Source organism: Callorhinus ursinus, unplaced genomic scaffold, assembly GCF_003265705.2.
Source record: "Callorhinus ursinus isolate GAN/ISIS: 27379988/994484 unplaced genomic scaffold, GSC_fseal_2.0 scaffold4, whole genome shotgun sequence".
NCBI classification, from domain to species: Eukaryota; Metazoa; Chordata; class Mammalia; order Carnivora; family Otariidae; genus Callorhinus; species Callorhinus ursinus.
In genome coordinates, this window is record NW_027397066.1 from 61,028,819 (window position 1) to 61,052,710 (window position 23,892).

General features: G+C 38.6%; 1 protein-coding gene across 13 annotated transcripts in view; it reads right to left on the minus strand.

The window, feature by feature from the left end:
* Window positions 1-23,892, minus strand: part of CCDC158 (coiled-coil domain containing 158) — a 98,338-nt gene that overhangs the window by 47,736 nt on the left and 26,710 nt on the right. For 12 of the 13 annotated variants that reach the window (XM_073891807.1, XM_025887705.2, XM_025887698.2 and 9 more), the window contains 9 exons: window positions 17,829-17,948; window positions 15,856-16,053; window positions 14,272-14,754; window positions 11,175-11,364; window positions 9,042-9,194; window positions 6,842-6,954; window positions 4,691-4,849; window positions 3,645-3,737; window positions 2,695-2,820 (listed from right to left, as the gene is read on the minus strand). In XM_073891807.1, the coding sequence (XP_073747908.1) occupies window positions 2,695-2,820; window positions 3,645-3,737; window positions 4,691-4,849; window positions 6,842-6,954; window positions 9,042-9,194; window positions 11,175-11,364; window positions 14,272-14,754; window positions 15,856-16,053; window positions 17,829-17,948 (1,635 nt within the window). The remainder of the gene's footprint in view (window positions 1-2,694; window positions 2,821-3,644; window positions 3,738-4,690; window positions 4,850-6,841; window positions 6,955-9,041; window positions 9,195-11,174; window positions 11,365-14,271; window positions 14,755-15,855; window positions 16,054-17,828; window positions 17,949-23,892) is intronic. The other variant, XM_025887702.2, reaches the window with a different exon arrangement.

Here is a 23,892-nt window from a genome sequence, read left to right on the forward strand (position 1 = left end):
CTGAGGAACATAGATGCAAAAATCCTCAACAAAATACTAGCAAACCAAACCCAACAATACATTAAAAAAATCACTCACCATGATCAAGTAGGATTTATTCCTGGGTTGCCAGGGTGGTTCAACATTCACAAGTCAATAACCATGATACATTCATATCAATAAGAGAAAGGATGAGAACCATACAATCATTTAAAAAATGTAAGAAAAGCATTTGACAAAGTACAATATGCCTTCATGATAAAAACCCTCAATACAGTAGATTTAGAGGGAACATACCTCAACATAATAAAGGTTGTAGATGAAAGACCCAGAATTAACATCATCCTTAATGGGGAAAAACTGAGTGCTTTTCTTCTATGGTTAGGAACAAGACAAGGATACCTACTCTCACCACTTCTATTCAACATAGTATTGGAAGTCTTTGACTTCCACAGCAACCAGACAGCAAAAAGAAATAAAAGGCCTCCAAATCAGTAAGAAGGAAGTACAACTTTGACCATTTGCAGATATGATACTATATATAGAAAACCTGAAAGATTCCACCAAAAGACTGCTAGAACCGACAAGCGAATTCAGTAAATTCTCAGTACACAAAAATCAATGCTCATAAATCTGTTGCATTTCTAAACATCAATAATGAAGCAGCAGAAAATGAAATTTAGAAAACAATCTCATTTATAGTTGCACCAAAAATAACAAGATACCTAGGAATAAACCTAACCAAAGAGGTGAAAGAAACTTTTGCTCTGAAAACTATAAAATACTGATGAAAGAAATTGAAGACAACACAAAGAAATAGAAATTCCATGCTCATGATTGGAAGAAACGAATACTATTAAAATATCTGTACTACCCAAAGCAGTCTACACATTTAATGCAATCCCTTTCAAAATACCAACAGCATTTTTTTTTCACAGAACTAGAATGAACAATCCTAAAATTTGTATGGCACCACAAAACCCCAAATAGTCAAAGCAATCCTGAAAAAGAAAAGCTGGAGGCATCGTAATTCTGGCATTCATGTTATATTACAAAGCTGTTGTGATCAAAACAGTATGGTATTGGCACAAAAATAGGCACATAGATCAATGGAACAGAATAGAAAGCCCAGAAATAAACCCACAACTATATGGTCAATCAATCTTCGACAAAGCAGGAAAGAACATCCAGTGGGAAAAAGACAGTCTCTTCAACCAGCGGTGTTGGGAAAACTGAACAGCAGCGTACAAAAGAAAGAAGCTGGACCACTTTCTTATACCAGACACAAAAATAAACACAAAATGGATTAAAGACCTAAATGTGGGAGCTGAAGCCATAAAAATCCTAGAAGAGAACATAGGCAGTAACTTCTTTAACATCGGCCGAAGCAACTTTTTTCTAGTTATGTCTCCTGAGGCAAGGGAAACAAAAGCAAAGATAAATTATCAGGGCTACGTCAAAATAAAAAGCTTCTGAACAGCGAAGGAAACAATCAACAAAACTAAAAGGCAACCTACTGAGTGGGAGAAGATACTTGCAAATGACATATCTAATAAAGGGTTAGTGTCCAAAATATATAAAGAACTTATACAACTCAACACCCCAAAACCAAATAATCCAATGAAAAAAACAGGCAGAAGACATGAACAGATATTTCTCCAAAGAAGACATCCAAATGGCCAACAGACACATGAAAAAATGCCTAACATCACTCATCATCAGGGAAATATAAATCAAAACGACGAGATATCACCTCACACCTGTCAGAATGGCTAAAATCAATCAACAACACAAGAAACGACAGGTGTTGGTGAGGATATGGAGAGAAAGGAACACTTGTACACAGCTGGTGGGAATGCAAACTGCTGCAGCCACTGTGGAAAACAGTATGGAGGATCCTCAAAAAGTTAAAAATAGAACTACCTTATTATCCAGCAATTGCACTATTAGGTATTTACCTAAAGAATACAAGAGCACTAATTCAAAGGGATACATGCACCCCTATGTTTATAGCAGCATTATTTACAATAGCCAAGAAATGGAAGCAGCCCAGATGGCCATCGATTGATATATGGATAAAGAAGATGTGGTGTATATACACAATGGGATACGACTCAGCCACAAAAAGAATGAAATCTTGCCATTTGCAACGATATGGATGGAGCTAGAGTATAATGCTAAGTGAAAATCAGTCAGAGAAAGACAAATACCATATGATTTCACTCCTATGTGCAATTTAAGAAACAAAATAAATGAGCAAAGGGAAAAAAAGAGAGATCAAGAAACAAACCCTTAACTATAGGAACAAACTGATGTCTACCAGGGTTGGGGGGGTGGAGATGGGTTAAATAGGTGATGGGGATTAAGGAGGTCACTTGTGATGAGCACCAGGTGATATATGGAAGTGCTGAATCACTATATTGTACACCTGAAACTAATAGAACACTGTATGTTAACACACTGGAATTAAAATGAAAACTTAAAAAAAAACAATTATTGTTAACATTAATCCCACTGACGATTTCATCTGTCTTCCCCAGAGGAAACACCAAATAGTGAAGTAAACATTTTCACTCATCTGGTCTGTATAAATCTAAAATCTAGGAATTGAAAATGTCATAACTACAGATGTATTTTTCAATAAAGTTCTTCTCAATTTAAAATTATTCGCATATTAGGTCATTTGCCTCAGGGATTATGAGGCTAGTTGCTTACATGAGACAGGAAGCTGGCTGTGGACTGGGATGACGGTACGTTAGAATGAGAACGCACGGCTGAGGATGGCTGTAGAAGGCGAGGCTTCACAGAAGTATTTGAAGTGTATCCAGGGCCCTGAAGTTCCTAGAAAGCAATACAGAGGGAAGCAAAAACAATTGTTGACCTACACCTAGAATTGTGAAATCAAGTGTATTTTGCAAACATAATCTCAGTCTCAGGTGTTGTACATCTACAAGGTCAGAAACCAAAGTATCAAGCAAGATGCTTCTAAGTTACTCTTTGAAGACGAAGCATATGCTTAGGAAGATGCCTTCACACTGCTAATTGTAAAAAGCATTTGAAGCGTGAAAACACCTTGGATGGTGAGCCAGTAAACTGGTTTCTAATTTTGGCAGACTCCACCATAGTTCTGGCTAACTACCGAGAAAGATCCTCTACAACTATGAGTGCTCTAGCCTGTGAAAGTATCTATTATTAAGACTTTAATGAATGTCTGAAGCTTTAAAATATACTTGCAACATAGACATATATTTCAATGGAAAATGTACCGTTTTTAAAGAACACATGTTTCTGTCTTGCAGATTAAATCATTTTTGCTATTCTCCAAACAAGCTACACATGCTTGCATGTCGGGGCTTTGCACTTGCTTGACCCCCTTCTGTATATATACAGTTCTTCTTTCAGGTAGCCTCAAGGCATTCCTGAAGAAGGTGTTTGCTTTTCTTATCATAAACTTAATACAAAGTACGGTGCTTCAATTTGTTACCATAGGAAAAGGATAGGTATAGAATGTAAGGATGTTTATACAGATTCTATAATTGCTAGTATCAGATAATGTTGAAAGTACACTTGAATGTATCTAAGGAACAGGAAGAAAATATATAAGTATATCAAAGAATGGCATTATTTTTTGCTCAAACTATGATGAAAAAAAAAAAAGACCTCACTTTTACATCCAAAGTGTGTTGAAGTTTTAGGCGCACAGATTCTTGTTCCTGACGCTGTATGATATCTTGACATTCTGCAAACTGCAAAGATGCCTACAATCAAGCAACCACATGTGGTTTATCCTCCATTCTCTATACAATTTTATTTTATTAATCTATAAATACCAAGTTGCCATCTCTTCAAGGGAACTTCCCCCACTCTCAGCACACTAACTTGCATTTATCTATTAATTTATTTTATTCAGTAAACTTAGAACAATTGGAGGCCATCTTTATTCTCTGTGTCCCCAGCATCTACACAGCATTTAGTACGTGAAGGGCATTCGAGAGAATGAAGAAGCTAAGGATGAAATGAGCACATAGCTTTAGCAATATAAGAAAAATATACAGAGAAATAACAACTGAAATTCATTGAGTCAATATCTCATGTTTTAAAATCAAAGTTGACATAAGAGGGATCACAGGTCATTTTACCTAACCATAAAGGCTCTGATTTCTTAAGAATCAAGGACTAGCCTGGGTACATTTTTAGCCTTCCAGAGTTCTCGGGTGACAAGAAGGATTTATTCCTCTATGATAAATGGCAATTACAAATCCAGGGTCATTAATCCTTCTCATTCTTTAACCTGTGTTTTCTGCCTGCATTTTCTGGACCCCAACAAATGTCAGACAGTAGGATTATGCTATCATTTTACTGATATCATTAACAGACTGTATTCTACCTAGTGTCCAAGTCATTCTGTGGCAGTAAGTTAGACTGAAGACATTTTAATTTATTCAGTCCACTAAGGACATCAGGAGCATCTGACATCTATCTTACCGCTCCTGTGACTGTATTAGCCTGAAAAAGAGAATTTTGTAAAATGTATGCATTATAACTATGTTTTAAAGCTTGGAAGAGCCTTCTCTATAGGATGCGGTTTTTCTTTGTGCCAGGTGATTGTGATGTAATAGAGATTTGGTTCCTATCAACATGGAGCTTTTATTCAAAACAAGTCTACTTCATAGCTATCTAGCTGATAATTACACTTTTGGTTAATAACTACCTTATCAAGAGCAACTTCCATATTAGCAACCTTTTCTTTCAAACGGTGTTCCTGGGATCTCAGGACCTCCAGCTCTCCAGCCATCTTGTTTTTTTCTGTTGCAACCGTACTCAGTTCCTGGCTCAATTTATTCTTCTCTTCTTTTAGAAAATGCTTTTCCTATAATTATAAAGGAAAAAAATATCAGAAGTAATATGCTGACATAGATGCTCAGACGTGATGGAAATATGAAACTTTATAAAAACCTGAACTATAGTTTAATTCATATGCCATTTAATTGCTTTTGAGTTGGAGCTGGGAGCTATTAGAATTGTTACCACGTACTCTTTTATTTTTATCACTACTGGTATTATTACTTCTTCTTAGGCTTATTAAATCTTTGATAAAACCTACAAAACATGTAATAACTATGTTGCATAAAAAGAGACGGCATTATGGTGAATTGAGATTGAGTAATCATACACTAAATTTTATTGAAATTTGTTTAAAATGACAAAAGAGATTTAAAGAAGACGGCTTTATTTGGAAGCTTTGTGGGCTTCTATTTTGTTTCAAGGTTGAGTATTCATTTCATAAAGGCCTACTGCAGACCCTAAAAAGATGGGACACACAGTTCCTGCCCTCAAGGTCCAGTGATAAGAATGAGCTTATTGATATACTCCTGGAGAGTCTTCAGTATTCAACAAAATTTCATTAAAATTTGTTCACGTTCCTTTAAAAAAGCATCATGAGACAGGGAGACAAAAAGAAATGCATACTAGTCAAGTTACCTCAACTTACTGAGTCTGTATTTCTTTATAAATTTCTTTCTTCAAGAAAATGTTTAATGTAAAAAAGGTAGATGGTATTGCCACTGTAATAAAGCTTTTGGATGGAAATAATTGTTTTTTCTTTCTGATTAGACAGAAAAGGCTTCAGAAAGAAAGATTAATTTTACAAGTTGTCTCCTTTCTGTTCGAAGGGAACGTCCATGGGTTTTGATAAATCCCTTCCTCTGGGTGGGGACAGGCACCTGTGATGACAGCAGGCAGTGACCCCTTATGCCCCAAGAGTCCCCAGGGAGAATGAGTATAAGCACTGCTTTACACCCCAAATGGGCAAATAATGGAAGAAGGGAAAGAAAAAAACAAATTTAGGATAAGACAAAAGGAGGGAAGAAAAAAATAGGAAAGAACCCAAAAACGGAAATAACTAAGTCCATATGATGAGGGGTGTGCACAAATACATGCATTTGTCCATACTCGGGACTGTTCAGCCTCACTCTAAAGGATGTCAGCAGCTCTTTTGGGGTATGGGGAGAGCAGTTAACTTGAACTGCACCTGTCTTCTGCGCAAGCTCATTACTGCCTCACCTCCGTTACAGTCAGTTCTGATGTAATAACTTCTTTTGAAAATTGTTCCAAAGTGACTGATGTATCAGGGAACATCTGAGCACAAAACCGATTTCACACTTGTTATGTACAGTTTCATTTATACTAAGTCAACACAAAACTGTGCCCAGCTAAACAGAGCTGTGTAGGAATACACAAAAAGCATACATGCACACTCTTCAAACACCCATCTACCACTACCTCAGTTTACCTTGTTTTAGGAGTCACATCCACGCACATCTGGTGTTACAGAAAACCCCCCTTCTGCCCCCTTATAATACCTCACAAGCTGCAACCCTCTGATGCACACTTCCACAAGGAAACTTCAGGTCTTTTTCAAGTTAAAGGACAATATTTATTGTAGCATTTATGTATTCTTCACCATTTAACATGTGACATGTGTAAAACTGCTACCATTTTCATTCCGTTCCTATTTTTTGTATGTCACTGATGAAATCTGTTAGTGGGGCACTCCTAATCCCACTGTTCTCAGCACCCCCGGGGCTTGTACTGCACAGTTTGGCAGAGCACAGTGACTTTAAGAACACACACGTCACATAAAATCATTTCCTGTCTCTACCAGGAATGTCCTTTTGCCCATTTTCTGCATTTAAAATACTAGCTCTTTCAAGATCCTACTCAAATGTTCCTTCAGGAGCTTTTCCCTCATTCTCTTGGTCGGAAATAACCTCATGTCTCTGTTGTACTTTGTAACTCCTCTGTCTTCTCCTATTAAAGAGTGAACAGATTGGCTTCCTCCACTCTGAGGTCAGGGACTCACCTTATTTGCATTTGTCATTGCCTCTTCCAGAAACTGTATCTTGCTCTGAAGGGCATCTATTTGACCTCTTTTAGCTGTGATTTGCTTTTGCATTCCCATTGCCACTTTCATAGCTGGGGGAAAAAAAGGAAGTAAACTGCCTTAGTTTTTAAAATTTCTAAATTTTGAGAGGCTACTATAAACTGATGGTTAAACATTATGAGAAGGCGACAAGATTCTCCAGGGCACTTGGGCAGTTTCAAGAGAGTGATCACAGAGAAAGGTCTTCAGATTTCACAATATTGGGATATAACAATTTTCAGCAATTACTCAGAGATGTTGAGCTGAGATCGATGATGTTTTGATTTCCTTCCTATTGGTATTAATTTCATCGACTATCATAATTTGCCCTATCTCCCATGGTTATAGAATACTGATCAAATTTATACTTGCCCATATAGAAAACATATACATAAACATAGTCATATACTGAAAAACATATGTAGTATTTTTACTAAAATGATTTTCTAGAAATTCATATTTAAAATACCCAAGACATCTCTTATTTGTTTATATGATACCCTATGAACATGACATAAGTGACTGTGTAAGACATCTATTATTAAGTGATCTTTTTGAAGATTCCGGTGATACTACAAACCATTCAGTTTTTATTCCCATGGTTATTGCATGTGTTTGGCACTCATTACTATTTCAACAGTCATTTTGGCAGCATAAGCATATATATGGAATTATTTTAGTAAAACTAGTGATGGAATGAGAATGTTCAAAGCAGGTAGGAGACACCGAATACTTCAGACATGGCAGGCCATTGAAAAGATCTATGAAGCCAGAGACCCAGTGTTGTTTCCCACAGGTGGCTGAGGAAAGAGGTTTGGAAATGCCATGGCTTTGAGTCAGATCCAGATAGCGCTTAGAGGTTAAAAAGAGAAAATGTACTATTCTTTAGGAACAAACTATCAGAGAGGATGAAAGGTCTGACTTCTTGCTAACAAGATTCAGGTCCTCTAGCGAAGCTGTCATAACAGGGCTGATTAGGCAGAGCACAGGGCTTTATTAACAGAGCGACAGTCCGACATCATTTGCTCACCAGTCACCACATCCAAACACTCGGAAAAACTCTGGTCTCATTAAGTGCATCATGGCTGGCCTTCAAAGCTTATTTTCTTAAATCTCTTTTATTTTAAGATAATTTTAATTAATAAAAATAAGCATTTGAATGCAAACACAGGTTTACCTAGTTAATTTAATCACTGTAAGGTGACCGGGGCTGCAGTCGGAATGCCTGGAGGGAACCAAGGAAAGCCCTCTCTCTGGTGGTGGGGGGAGGGAACAGACCCCAAATGGGCCTCCTGAGTGACCTCTCCAAACCCCACCATTTTCTTGGTGTTAGCCAGAAAAGAAAGAGCTGAACCTGCAAGAACTGCACAAAATACAGAATGCTTCAAGAATCTGTGTGTGGCCTTTGGACAAGGGGCCGCAATAATTTTCTCTGAATGGTTCCAATTTTAGTATATGTGCTGCTGAAGCGGGCACAGAAATAAATCTTTTGACATTAAAAAATATTGAGAAATAAAAAAATATAGACTTTACTTAGATTAATATTTATTCTTACAGTCAGCTAATATAGCCATACCAACAACAATATGACTAATATAAAACAGCAGATAACCTTCTCTCTCAGAATTAATATGGGCAGCAAGGGGCAAAGGGAACAGGTCTAAGTGGTGACAAGGGACCACTCATCCTGACAGTTGAATTCCCAGGGCTTCATCCCATTTTTATCACAGAGAAAGAATCAGGAACTGACAATTAACCAGAAATTTAAGGTTTATGTAGATAATGAACATGTGAAAAATAAGGGGTTGAATGAAAATCATTGGTAATTTGTATTTTTATCAACACTTCCTTAAGAATAATTAATTGGCACTTACAGACATTGAGATCTGTTAGAAATTACTGAAACAGCCACAGGAAAAACTCAGATACTTTAGGGATTATATTAAGCATATGGCATTTTCCCTAAAAAGCCCTGAGTAGAATGACTGCTATCTAACACCCGTCTTTGGTGCCTATCACTGTGTATCTCTCACATCAGGTGGCACCTGAGAGAGGTGGCAGGCGATGTATCAGGTTTGTGTTTTAATAAGTCTAGACCAATGGAATTAAAAACAGAAGAATAAAATCCAGTAAAGCATACCATGACCATCGGATCCTTCCATTGACTTTAATGTATTTCTTGTTTGTTCAAGTTCAGACTGTGCAGATTTTAATTGCATTTTCAGTTTATTTGTAGTAGCTTCCATTTCTTCAGTTTTGTTTCGAAAATTCCTTTTTAAGACTTCATAGTCCTCTGTACCATGTGATAATAATAGATGGTTACTTTTGTCTATCCCATTGTATTAAGTGTATTTTATTTGTAATTAATGATCACAGAATTTCAGAGCTGGAAGAGGCTTCATTTATCTACATCATCAGCTGTTATAGAAATTAGATGTACAGTCACATTTTACTCTCCTTTTACTCTTCACTGATTTTTTCCAGCCAGTGTAATTGGCTCACATGAACTGCATCTTTCTTGGATGGTCATATGCACCACAACAGATCTCACCACCATCTGTAGGTAGGTGAATCTCCAAGACATGATAAGTAACCTGAGGTTGCCATGTGTTCTTTTTATTTCTAGTAATTATTAAAATTCTTGGCGTGTATTCATCATTCTATACAAACACACACACACACACACACACCTACTTACATTTTTATATATTTGTATATGATAGATTTATATATATAAAGGGAACAAACAGAGCCAAGACCTCTTTGCTGAGATGTAACTATCTACCCAGACATTTCCATGTGCATGTCCTGGCACCACCCACACCAACTGTCTCATACTGGCTATATCTCACCCTCTGGCCCTCAAGCCTGCCCCTCCTAATGGTTTCCCCCTCTCAGTCGTTGGTGACCACCATTCTCCCAATACCACAGACCTAAAACCTGAAGGCCGCATACAACTCCTACAATCACAAAGTACTGTTGTTCAATCATCAAAATACTCTTTAATTTTTTCTCTCATTCTCACTGCCACTGCCTTTGTTCAAGTTTTCATAGCTCCCTGGGGCCATTGCAACACCCTCTTTAACTGGCTGGCCTCTGGCCCTATAGTCTTGCCTTTCTCTATTTAGCTGCTGACACTGTCCTTTCAAAATGTAAATTTGATGACAATAATCTCCTACTTAATGTCTTTGCTGGCTCCGTACTGTCTGGCTCTGCCTCATTTCTTAGCCCTTGTTCCTTTGAACTTTTACTCACATACTTCTGAGCTTACATTGTTATTTCATGCCTTGTGCTTTTGCCCATAATGTTCTCTCTGCCTGGGTTGCCCTTCCACCTCTTTTTTACCTGCCAAATGCCTTTTCTTCCTTCAAAGTTAGCAGAGGATGTGTGAATCCTATAGGAGACTGATTCTCTACACTCTCCTCCAATTGCACCCAGCACACTGTGCCTCACCCACTTCCTGTGACCCATTCTATAGAGTTCTGGCTCCCAGCTAGCCGGGAACCTGAGTGTTGTGTTTCTAGGGCCTATCTCAGTATCTGGCCTAGTAAATGCTCAGGAATCCTTGACAGTGTGCATGTGCGTGTGCGTGTGCGTGTGTGTGCGTGTAGTAAATGATACCTGCACCACACCAATCGTGAACTAGAACTTATTTTTAAATCTAAAATCTTAATTGATTTTTCGAGAAATCTACACAAGTCTGTTTACACATGTTGCTTCATTATGAAACCTCTAATCAAGCTAACTGACTTAAAGGACTCAAGGTTTCCACTTCCCTCACCCTTTTCTTGAAAACTCAATAAAGAGGGGCACCCAGGTGGCTACGTCAGTTAAGCGTCTGACATTTGGTTTCAGCTCAGGTCATGATCTTGGGGTTGTGAGACTGGAGCCACCTGGTGGGCTCTGTGCTCAGCGGGGAGTCTACTTCTCTCCCTGTGCCTCTCCCCCTAAACACACACACACACACACACACACACACACACACACACACACACACAAGCTTGCACTCTCTCTCTAAAATAAATAAATAAATCTTTAAAAAAAAACACCTCAGTAAAGAATTTCATGGACTCTGAGGGTTGACTAAAATTAACAGTTAATGAGTACAAGATATGGGAGCTCTCTAAGCAGAAGCAGGATTTTGGGGCAGCATAATTCTCCCTGTTTATGATGTGGGATGAGCGACCATTTTTTGCAACAGTCCTAGCATCCATGCTGGACTTCACTGACAGTGCTCTGAGTTGTCAGCAGAATCTGAACTGAAGTAACATACCTGTAAGACTGTTTAACTCACTCCTACTAGTTTTCACCTCATTTAATAACTGATCTCTCTCCTGTTTGATGTCCTTCACTGCACGGAGCCGCTCAGAGCCTGCATTGACCAGCTTCACTTTTTCCAGCTCCAGGTCACTCACTCGGGCCTCAAGCTCCCGTATCTTTGCATCTTTTTTATCTTTTAAAATCTAGATATAGGGATAAATACAAAGGACAGAGTAAGAAGTAAAAAAAAAAATATGTACAAATACTTATAGTGGACATTGTATTAGTGTCCTCCCTGTGTTTAATATCTTTTCACTATTTCCTAGAATATTAAATTTCTATTTTATTATAAAGCCTCAAGAGTAAATGGGAAAGCAAATGGAATACTTTACCTTTCTTTAACCTTAGATGTCAATTTCCAGTATTGTTTGCAATAACTCATTATTCCTATTCCTACTTTTTTTTTTCATTTCAAAGAGAAAGGTACTGAGCACCTACTCTGTGCCAGGCACTATTTTACATGTTTGGACAGAGAAGCAGGGCAGGGACTGGGGTGAGGCAAGTGACCCCAGGTGAGCGCCTCCCTGAGTTCTGAGTCCTAGGTGCCTCACTAACCTTACCCCATCCCAGGCATGAGTAGCAGGAAGCGAGGTCATTGTCCCCAGGGGGCTTACATTCCAGTGAGAGGACACAGACAACAACAAATATTTAATAGTCAGGTAATAATAAGTGACCAAAACAAAGAATAAAAGAAGGTGGGGGGTGGAAGATGAATGCAGGGGAGAGGCTCTGCATGTAAGAGGTCAGTCAGTTGGTATGTAGAAAAGAGCCCAACTGTTATTCTTATTAAAGCCTGCAAGGAGGTTGGCCCTTGGCTGGTGTCTGGGAACTTGGATTTGGGAGGGTTCCCACCACTCCAACTGATAAGAGTAGCTCACTGTATCTAAACCAGTTCTGCAATCAAAATGATTTATGCAGAGTACCTGCTTTCCTTCTGTAAGACTGGAATAGTTGCCAGGCAATGGGTGTCGGTGTGACCAGTCCCCAGTATAAAAACCCTGGGGACTGAATCTCTAATGAGCTTCCTAGTCAGCAACATGTGACATGTACTGTCATAGTTTGTTGCTGGGGGAGTGAAGTATATCCTGCATGACTCTGCAGGAGAGGACTTTTGAAAGCCTGTGCCTAGCTTCCTCCATGTACACTTTCCCTTTGTTGATTTTGCTTTACATTATTTCACTGTAATAAACTATACCCGTGAGCATAACTATATGCTGAGTTCTGAGTCATCCTAGCAAATGGCTGAAACTGCGGGTAGTCCTGGGGACCCTGACCCTCTCTGCTGAGCAGAAACCACAAAGAGGGAAGTAAAGGAGCAAGCCACGTGACAGGCTTGGGGACAGCTCTAGGCATAGCTAATGTGTTCAGGGAACAGCAAGTCCATCAGAATGGCTGGTGGAAACCAGAATATGCTACCCCAAACATGCCTCTTTGGCATTAGGATTATTTTGAGCTGATTATTTTGAGAAATAGCAGACACAGGAGAAGGTCTGAAAACAGAAGGTGCCCTTTAAGGGGTACTTATATTTATAAAGGAAGTCTCCATTTATAAGGATGTCTCCCTCCTCTGAAAGGAAGGATGACTCTAAATTATGAGAGAAACTTATCAATGGGGAAAGCATGGCTTAAATCTGCAAAACAAACCTCATTCCTTTATTCATAGTTTTCCTGGTCACCTTCCCATGACTTGCCTCTCCCACATCCTTCTTTCAGCTAAAGATGGTATTTAAGCCTGAATTCTAAGCCACCTCTCTGAGTTACTCATTTCCCTGGGTTTCTCCCTTGTATATATGAGATTGATTAAGATTGATTTATTTGAAAGAGAGAAATAGAGAGAGAGCACGAGTTGGGGGGAGAATCAGAGGGAGAAGCAGACTCCCCACCAAGCAGAAAGCCTGAAGTGGGGCTCAATCCTGGGACTCTGGGATCATGACCTGAGCCAAAGCAGATGCTTAACCAACTGAGCCACCCATGCACCCCCTATGAGATATATTAATAAACTTCTTTGCTCTTCTCTTGTTGATGTGTCTTGGTTACTGAGAATTTAGAAAGACAGAGGGAGAAGGATTTCTCCTCCTCTACATTGGAGTGGACTGAGAATGGGGAGGAAGTAGTCAGAGATGAAGTCAGGGAGGGAGCCATGGGCAAGACTGGCCTCAGAGGCAATGTAAGGATGTGAAAGTTCATCCTGAGTGAGATAAGAAGCCATTGGAGAGTTTTGAATATGGGAGTGATAAAATGTAACACTTTAAAAATATAATTCTGGCTCCTGTGTGAAGCATAAACAGTGGTAGAGGTGAAGGTAAGAGTGCTCTTGCAGTGGCTGCACTCCCACCAACAGTGCATGAGTATTCCTTTTTTTTTTTCTTAAAGTAGGCTCGACACCCACACCCAGCATAGCACCCAATGCAGGGCCTGAACTCACGACTCTGAGACCAAGACCTGAGCCAAAATCTACAGTCAGATGCTTAACTGATTGAGCCACCCAGGAACCCTGAGTGTTCCTTTCTCTCCACTTCCTTGCCAACACCCGTTGAAGATGGGCGTCTTCTCTATGCTATGTGTCCAAGTCCAAGTCGGTGTTGTATGGAAGTGTTGAATTGCTATCTTGTACACCTGCAGCTAATATGACAAACTATGTTAACTGTTCTTTTTTTCCACAGATACGGAAGCCAAGACTGAGCCAACAATGCAGTGTTTCACAGTCACTGAGTGGTGAGAGATGGGATTCAATGAGAGGTCTGTACAGAGAGGGAGAAAATACTTCAAACTGTGGGATCAGAAATGACTTCTGAGGAAACTGGATTTTCTGATTTTTTCTCTTTCGTATCACTAGTCCTGAACCATTTTGGGGCCACCCATTCCTTTTGGAATCTAATAAAAGTAGGAATCCTATCTCACAAAAACACACAGATGCACAGATACTTTCAAAGAATCTCTGGGGTCCACAGACCGTGTTCACAGAGCCCCTCTTCAGTGACTTAAGTCAACTTCCTCCTGAGGGGAAAGATATTGCAGAAGCTAAGCTGCCAAAAAAACTCTCTACAGACCTTGAATTCCTGTAGCTCCAGCCTCCTATCATTGATCTCCTTCTCGAGCTGAGCCTTTTCTACTTGCATGGCGCCAGCAGTTCGTCCATGCTGGCCAACCAGCTGTGTCATGTTTTCAATCTGCTGTCGCAAAATCTCGATCACCTTGTCCTTCTCTGCCATCTGTAGCCTGAGGGCCTCACACTCGGTCTGCACATTTCTGAGGTGATCTCCCTCTGTTTTCAAGTGCTGTAGCTCCTGCAATTTCAAGTCCACCCGGGAGCGCAGCTTCGTGATCTCTGAATTGGTAGCCTCAATGGCTCTCTCTTTCTCCTGGAGTGAAGCGGTCAGGTCCGATACGGTCCTCTCTGAGCTCTCCAGGGTCATCTTCTTGGCGGTCAACTCTTCCACCACTTTGCGGAGCATCTCTTTGGTGGATTCAAGCTGAGCAGTCAAGGAGGACACTTTTTCTAGACTTTCATTCTTTCCCTGAATTGCTGCCATCTGAGTGTTGAAGAAAAGAAAATTTCATGGATTTGGGCAGATAGGTAGAAGCAACCTCAAGAGTTTAACAAGGTAGCTCACAAACATGAAATCATGAATCTGATATCACTTAGACTAACTCAAATAGTTTTGCTGTCAGATCTCTGTACAGACCACAGACCCACTTAAGTTAATTAGACCAAGATGGAGAGACGTTAACTAAATAATAATGCTCCCCTAGGATGGCATTGTAGTGTGAGAGCTTGGGAAGTTTCCTCTGAGGGTGTTTTCTGTACCAACTTAAATTAGGATAGGGAGAAGTGTGACAAGACTGAAGAAGGTGCTCTTCCTATTTCCCTCCAACTTGCCCCTTAATTCTACCTCTGAGAGAAAAGTGAATAATGGCTTTTATCCAACACACACTCACATTCTCAGGTCCTTGTCCAGAAGAGAGCAAGAATCTAAGTCCCAGTTGCTCCTCTCACCTTTCTTCTTGCCCAGGTTGGGCCGAAGAGTAGGAAAGGGGATTGCCTGGATTCTAAGCCAAGACTGGTCCCTTTGGTTTGCTTTCATATTTTGGGAAGCTTACTCTTTTGTGGAATGCTGTTTATGTCTCTGTGACAACACCTAGCATTGGAACTGTGTCCTTTCCGTACTTAAGGTTCAGGGCTGTTAATAAAGCGTTCCACATTTTGCCACTGGTGCGCTAAAATGGACTGCATCCATCTTGTGTTTCTAGCAGTCTCAATCAGTCTGGGGGAAAACCAAAACCAAAAAAAAACATCTGTTGGAAACCTTCTACCTTGCTGTTCCTCAGATCTCCCTATGGCTTGATGCTTTTCTGAAATAAGTGACTATTAGGTTACCAATTTCTAGGTGAAAAGCAAAAGGCAATTGGATGGCAATTTCATCACTCAACAACGAACAAAAATGAGATGAAGCTGAACATTTTATTTAATCAGTGGTCAAAAATACAGAAATAAATAACAGGTTTTTATAACTTGCTCAAAGTTATTTTTAGGCCCATACATGTTTTTTTAAAAAAAACTCTACCAATAACATATAAAATACACTTTTCCTCTAAAGACACTATTGGTAGAAACCATCCATGTTCTGCCTGACCTGCCGTTCCATCTGGCCCTGACACTCGCTCTTCATGGCCTTGAGGAGGGCTTCCAGGCGCTGCACCTCCATGTTCCTGTCGTCCAGCTCCCGCCGCAGGTGGTCAATGGTGATGCTGTTGCCCGTGTCCCGGTCCCACAGACGCTTATTCTGTTCCTTCTCCAGACTCAGCTCCTTCTCTCTTTTATGTAGATCAGCCTAGAAGAAGTGAGGTATGTTCCCCAACTTGTATTAAATAATTAAAGTAAAACTCTTATTTTTCTTATATCATTTTTGGAGGTTTTATGTGATTTGAGAAGACTCTGACTTTGGAATCTTACTTTTTAATGGCTTAAAAACAATTATTTACTAGATAAATAAGTTAACATTTTGCTTACTTATAATTTCTTGCATTACAAGTACATCTCAATGGACTAGACCCCAAACAATATAAAATGAAAAGAAAAACACAATAGATTTTTAAAGTCATCCTGTTTTTAAATTTTGGACTTTCTAGCAAAGGCATCATGCCTTGCATCAAGTGTGCTCCTGTAATAAAGAAATGCTCAAAAGCTTGAAAGAATAGCAATAGTAATGTGGTTAACTGCTTCAGAAATGACAGAATAGTGTTTGGTACTGGGAGTGGAGTAGTGGTTGGCTGTGAATTGAATTACCTCCCTCTTTAGTAGCTAAAAAACAAAAACAAAAACAAAAACATAGTGTTTACTGTTAGCAAAAACTAAATAGAGTAGGAGAAACAAAGACACACAGATCTGCAAAGGACCTATCACCCAAAGGGAAAGGTAAGACACAAATACAAAGAACTGGAAGTGGTTTTTCATTAAAGAGACAGAGCTAAGCAACAGCGGAGAGAAATCGCTAAGGAGATCAAAATACTTCGAGAAGGCATTTGAGTGGACCTTGCGAACAGCTGGGAGGTGCAGAGATCTGTAAGAAGGGACTGGGAAGGGATTTGTGTGGTTTAGTTGGGCATATGTAGAGAGAAAGGGCTAGAACAGTAAACTGGGGCTGGATCATGAACAGTGTTGAAAGGTAGGGAGTCTGACTTTTACGGGGAATGTAATTTTTGAATTTCAATGACATAATCAGAGTGATATTTTAGAAAGATGAGCATGGCAGCACTTTATGGGCCAGACTGAAGAGGGGAAAGACAGGAGGTAGGAACCCTCGTAAGGAGACACTGCCCTGCTCCAGGTCTAATGAGGGGCTTGGTCAGAGGGGTAGTGGTGGTAAAGATGAAAAAGAGAGGGCGTCTTTCAGGGTCTTTCAGACAATCTGCAAGATTTTCAGATTCGATCTGAGGACCCTAGGAAACACCCAGTGGGAGGGTAAGAAGTGAAGGATTATCCCAAGGTTTGGAGCTTGTCACACACAGTCGGCAGCTCTATCTTTAGCGCTTGCCCCTTAAACGCCGCTACAGCCTATGAAGGACGGCTCTACCAGCAGAGGGCGCTACACCCTGCGGAGGGGCTGGGGGTGAGAGAGGCATTTATTCTAGTCCACCGCTAATACCACACAAAGGAGTGCCAAGAGTTTCCTTTCCTAAATTTCTCAGCCTCTAGTACCTCTAACAGGGCACAGGCTGCTTCACTATTATTGGAATCTTCTTTCCTTTAAAAAAAAATTTTTTTTTAAACTTCCTTTCAAATTGTCAGTGTTTTGAATGTTATTTGGCTTTAAAATAAACAGTACTACCTCAATTTAGTCGAACAAATTTATCTAACTGAAAGACGGGCCGTTTGAAGACTAACTTCACCTAACTTACAAGCTATCACTGCTTAAGGAAAAAAAATAGGTAAAGTTTAGAATATTATTTATATGCAAAACTTGAATAATGTCAAGACAGTCTACTGTGTATGTATACACAAATATTATGTAAAATTTGTAATCTTATAAATAAAACCAGTTTGTGAAATATTTTGGTGAGAAACTTCCCAGAATTAATCGTATTCATATTTAGATCATAGTCTTACCAACAGCTTTTGAAGCTGATCATCCAAATTTCCAGATTCCTGACTGAACTGGTCACGTTCTGTCCGTGCCTCGGTTAGCTCTGAGTTGGCAAGGACTAATTGCTTTTCAAGCTCTTCTATCTAAAAGAAAAGCACAAATCAATCTGACTATGTTAGTGGGGAGTATAAAATAAATAGGCTTTGGGAAACAAATGGTATTATTTTGGGGGCAAAAATAAAAGCTTGTGTTTTGCAAAGTTTTCTAAACTTAAGATCTATATAGAATTTAATTTAGCCAGAGAAATTAGCCAAAATGAAATATTTGATACCATTAGATATGGGCATTGTCTGTAATCTTTTTCACACTATTCAAGATTTACCTTCTGTGAATGTGTTGTCATTATTTAAGGAAGCTTGATGAGGCATAGATAACATTCTGCACAGCCCCCACAAAAGACCTATATGTAGAAGAGCTATTTTGTTTGACTATCAGAGGTTCAGTAACAAAAGGCATTGAATATAAAAGAATGAATGGTAATAACAAATTTTTCATTATTGTCATTATTAGTCAATTTGGAAAGGATGAATGAACTTACATGTACATAAATACATTAATTTAAAATTATTTTAAATCAAATATGTTAATTTAAAATACTTATGTATTATGTGTTTCAATCCTCATTTCAACTATAAAATGGGTGAATACCAATTTTAAAGGACTGGTATAGGTGCATTTTTCTCTCATTGACAGGGCAGCTGTTTGATCTGTGTGACTATGCGTGTCCGTATGTCAATATGCCAGAAGGCCCATCACTGTTAGTAGCATCCCTACAGCTCTTGTCCTGTAGATGCAAGGTAGGCGAAGAGGTTAGGATCTCAGATGATGGAGACTCCAGGTTTGGATTTTAGCTGAGCCACACAAATTCATAATTTATTTTTTTTAAAGATTTTATTTATTTATTTGACAGAGAGAGACACAGCGAGAGAGGGAACACAAGCAGGGGGAGTGGGAGAGGGAGAAGCAGGCTTCCCGCCAAGCAGGGAGCCGGATACGGGGCTCGATCCCAGGATCCTGGGATCATGACCTGAGCCGAAGGCAGACGCTTAATGACTGAGCCACCCAGGCACCCCACAAATTCATAATTTAGATACAGAGATATTAAAATAATGAGAACATGTTGATACTTAGTGTGATCACTAAAATACTATTTCATCAACCAGTAATAAGAAATCCTTCCTATCTACATAAATGCTACATTTCCTTCTTACTTCAACAGGCTTCCAGATTTACTATGTCAAGAATAAAATCTATTGATTGGTTTGGAGGACAAACTGTGATGAAAATTTCTTACAAAATATATGAGCAAGACTAATTTTTTCTTGGTGACTCTATTTTTTTCTGGACCACGTTCATTTAAGACCTTCGTTTATTAATTCAGCACATATTTACTAGCTATATAAACACACATATATGCAACTACCGGTTGATAAATGCTAAGTATGAACGCATAGAATTTATATACCTTTAACTACACATACATCTATATGACTTTTAAAAAGTACTTATATAGGATCATCAAACAGTTTCACATTTACCTACAGAGGAGAATCACAGCCTACAGGGATTGGAATACACATTTTAATATTTACATTGGACATATTTTAAAAATGACTATATTTGACTGTATGTTAGATATAAGCAAGTATTTCCTAAGAACTAAATGTACATAGAACATTAGGCTACCAATAGAAACGTTAAAAGATTCTAATAATCCTATAAAGGAATTCTTGCACTCTTGTGCTCATTTGGGGGCATATATAGAAAAAAGCCATACAACAACTCAACCTCTGTGGCATGAGTAGCTTCCTAAGGAAAGTGGAGGAATGGTATCAGTTGATATAATCTTTTCAGCTCTATTATTATTGGGAAAGACCAAATCAGCACACACTTAGTAATGGCATTAGGAATACTTAGGAGAAAGCCCACAGACTTACTGTGGGTGGACAAATGCAATCAGAGAGGGAACATGATCAGGCTAAGAGTCAAACACTTTAGGTTCGGTCCAGTTCTGTCACCTGACCTCTCTGAATCTCAATTTTTTTTTAATCTATAATTTGAAAAGAATATTCTAGATAATCTTTCAAAGTCCTTTCAATTCTGTGTCTAATACTTTTTCACATAAGAACAGTATTAATAAAGCTGAAATTCTAGAATTTCCACTTGTCTTTGGAAACAAAATATGGTCAAAGAAACAACCTTCCGAGCTATAAATTTAATAAGAACACTTTCAAAGTGAAGAGTTACTCATATGACTAAAACATTTTCTAGTCCAAGCTTGGCATAAACTGTTTTCTCTTTGAGCAAAGTATTTGTTCATGTGCTTTAAAAGCTTAAATTAAGACCTGCAATTTTGTCTGTTTTCATTTTTTTTTTAAATATCCTGGATCACCCTTTGATAACATCAAACTGGATGCTAAACTTCAGGAGACCAAAATTTAAAAAAGAAAAGAAAGAAAAGAACACAAAAAAAGAAAGAGCCAAGTCTCATGTTTCCGTCTAGGCCTATGAAGCGTCAGAAGCCCCCCCCCCCCCCCCCCCCCCCCCCCCCCCGGGAACACTGGTTTTTTAGTTGTCAGTACTGCCTCCACCGCCCCCCCCCCCAGCGCCCTGCGGGAACACTGGTTTTGTAGTTGTCAGTACTGACTCAGCTGCTATAGCTCTGCTTTTACCTTTCACTTTTTACAGGAGAAATATTTCTGTTACTTAATCAATCAAGAAGAGAAATGGAGAGTGAAAGGGAAAACCACTGAAGTAGCAGCTGAGCTGAACAAACAGCTGTACAAAACACTACAAAGCCTTCTGAAATGTCCAGAATAAATACTGACATCCAAGAGATATATCAAAGGTTTTCTCTTTTTCTTTTCTTTTCCAATAGCAGCACTGGTTTTCCCTTTCACCATCTATGAATCTACTTGCTCTTTTGGATCACTGGACAAGTACTTGGATCTCATTCGAATCTTTACAATGATTTTAGAGACGTTACCAATCAAGCCGAATTCTATCTTTGGTTTTCTGTGCTCAGAAAGACGACACAGACATTGGATACTGAGGGGTGCTGTGGGTCAGCACGGGGGTGCATTGGCAGAACTGCGCAAAGAGGTTTGCACAGACGCGTCCTGCACAGGATAGAGCTCCAGCCAGTGCTACTAAATCTTTACTTTTTGAGTATGAAATTCAGCCCCAAATGCTTTCAAAGTAGGAAAAATAAACTTAGAATCAAGATCATGAGATATTTTTGTTGTCAAAAAGCGAAAGTTAAGAGTAAAGCCAAATCTACAGAGCCAATAATGACAGCTTCTACTGGTCCAAATTCGTAAAGGGGAATGCTGGAGGTTCTCCTAAAATGGAAAGAGAAGAATAGAAAAAAGCATTACAGTAGAACACTTTTGTAAGCTACAAAACTACATCTACAATTTTCTTTGAAACACAGTTTCTATTTCCATCAGTATGAAAATATTTTGTTAATCTGAAGACATACACTGTCCTCCTAAAAGACAATTTATGCTTTCTAGTTGGAAAAGTTTTTTTCAGACCTATCATGTCATCAAATTTTTTAAATAATAGACTTTTTTCCGAAGGGTCTGACCTCAGGTGAAAATACTAATACTGTTTCTCATAAAGTATCCTGATATGCAGTATCAACACACTCTCTAAAGTTTCTTCTCACAAAAATCTCACTTTTAATCATAGCTTTCATGTATTATTTTCTTTGATTTTTTTCCTTAGTGTTATTTGGATAATATATACTAATATGCTCACAAAACCAGTAGAAAATAAAATTGATTTTAAAGTTTTTTCATAGGCAAGTCAAGGTATGTGAAAATGAAAGAAATAAAGCAAGGATTTGTGGTTTTTAGAGTTTATATGCAACAACAAAAACGTTTCATAACAATAGAATATTTCATGACCCCAAATGAAATCCTTTTGTTAACTAGCTTGATTTTTCACCATGTACTGATGACATTTCAGGCCAAAGTACATTCAGCTCTGTATTAACATGACAAGACAATCAGTTCTCAGTGTTCCCTGACTAAAGGGAGTTACTAATAAGAGAGCCTAGTTAACCACCATCTTGGTGCCAACTCCATGTTTTCAATATGTTGTTATGAATCTCATTGATCTAGATTAAAATTAGCTAAGGTAGTATGTCCCCCTGATTTTTATTAAGTGACCTTTTAAGACTGACAAAATTATTGGTGATCCACTATTTACATTAGGGCAAAATAAGATAATGATTCTAACATCATATCTATATGTATCATTATATATCCATACGGCCTCAGAACATTCATATGAAAAAGTCTGCAGTCATTCATCTGGATGCTTATGCTTCTACAATGCCAAAGAGATACATATTTATAAAAACTCAAAAGCAGTTTTTGTATTCTTTGTATTCTTTAAATGTACTGTATTCAGTATTTGTTAAAATTTCCCACCATGCTCAAATTTAGAGTTGAGCAGCACGGTGCTGTATATAGACTGTATCTGAATTAGCAAACAACGGGTGATAGCTTATGGCAGGGTCATTTTTCCAAGCAACATTACAATGGAAAGCTAGAGCACTTTCAAATTATGTAAGAAGACACAAGTGAGTTGAGTTTTGCTTAGGACTTCATAGCTTTTCAAAGGGTTTGTCAATAAACAATGAATATTTAATCTTTTTAAAATAGGTTGAATAGTGATGACTATCGGTTACTATACTGGTAAATACTGTTCTGTGAAACTTGTTTCAGTCATATGTGTGTGGTAGATGGTAAAGTAAGCTATTTCTTACTGTGGGTAGTGATCAAAAATGTTTGAAAGCCACTACGGTAAAGGATCCAAATCTCATAACCGAGATTATGTAGTTTCACATTACTCTTTATTGTTTAGACTTTAGTAAAGCCATGTCTAAATTTTCTATTCTTATTTTAGCTGTGCCACAGGGAATTAAAAGTCGAGGTTTTTACATTCTGCGCTTGAACTCCAGAACCAAGGGGGAACAGCCCCCTCCTGTGGCCAACAGAGGGGTGACAGGGGTAACTAAATGAGGGGTGCCCAAAGGAGGGCAAATGTCTGGAAGATTTAGAGCTGCAGTGTTTAACTGCTTCTTCCCATGTGAAGTTTTTTTTTTTTTTTCTTGTACTGTTACCCTGTAGAATTGGGCTATTTTTTAGAGGAAATCTGGCAACTTCCTTATATTCTACTTCTTCCCAATCAGCTAAGGAGTGAGAAGTTGGCTAAAAGCGATGGTTAAAACGGGAGGTTCTCTTATAGGTAGGATGACTTATTAGTTTGTCTTCCAAACTGAGTCAATTTGGAGATGAAAGGTGGTGTTCACAAAACAAGACGCGGGGATAGCAGGTATAAACTGGACTGCTGCAGGCAAACAGGCATGGATGGTGGGCCCCCCTTCTCACAGGGAATGAAGAAACTGAACTCCTCTGAATGGGAGCCCTCTGCTGGTTTTTTAGGGTCTCTACTGCTTTACAAATGCTTGAGATTAATGAAAACATAAGCTCTGGAAAAATGGTTGATAATGATAGTGAACAGCTCCTCTTTAGCTATGGAAAGTGAGAGAATAAAAATAACAGGATATCAAATATGAGTATCTGGGTTTAAGAGGAATTGTGTGATGAAAGATGAAGATTTATCTTCCTAATTATTTTTTATTTAGTCTAATCTTACTAATTCGGTTTGCTAGCCACACAGTGATTAATAACTGGGAGTTGAAGTAAAACCTAAGAGGTAGGCCCCTCAAGTACTGAGTGGTAGGGAGAGACTGCCTGGTTCCAAAATATTTGTTAGAGCTAAGCCTGTAAAAAAAATTTAAGTGCTCTTATTTTTAACTTATTTTTTTTAGAAACTTACTTGAAGTATGCAAAACTTTTTTTCTACAAACAATTAATCTGGGCAAACCATTTGAATTAAAATTATTTATAATTTTTTTCAGATGTGTTCAATAATTCATCAGTTGCGTCTAACACCCAGTGCTCATTACATCACGTGCCCCCTTTAAAATTTTTTTATAATTTAACATATAGA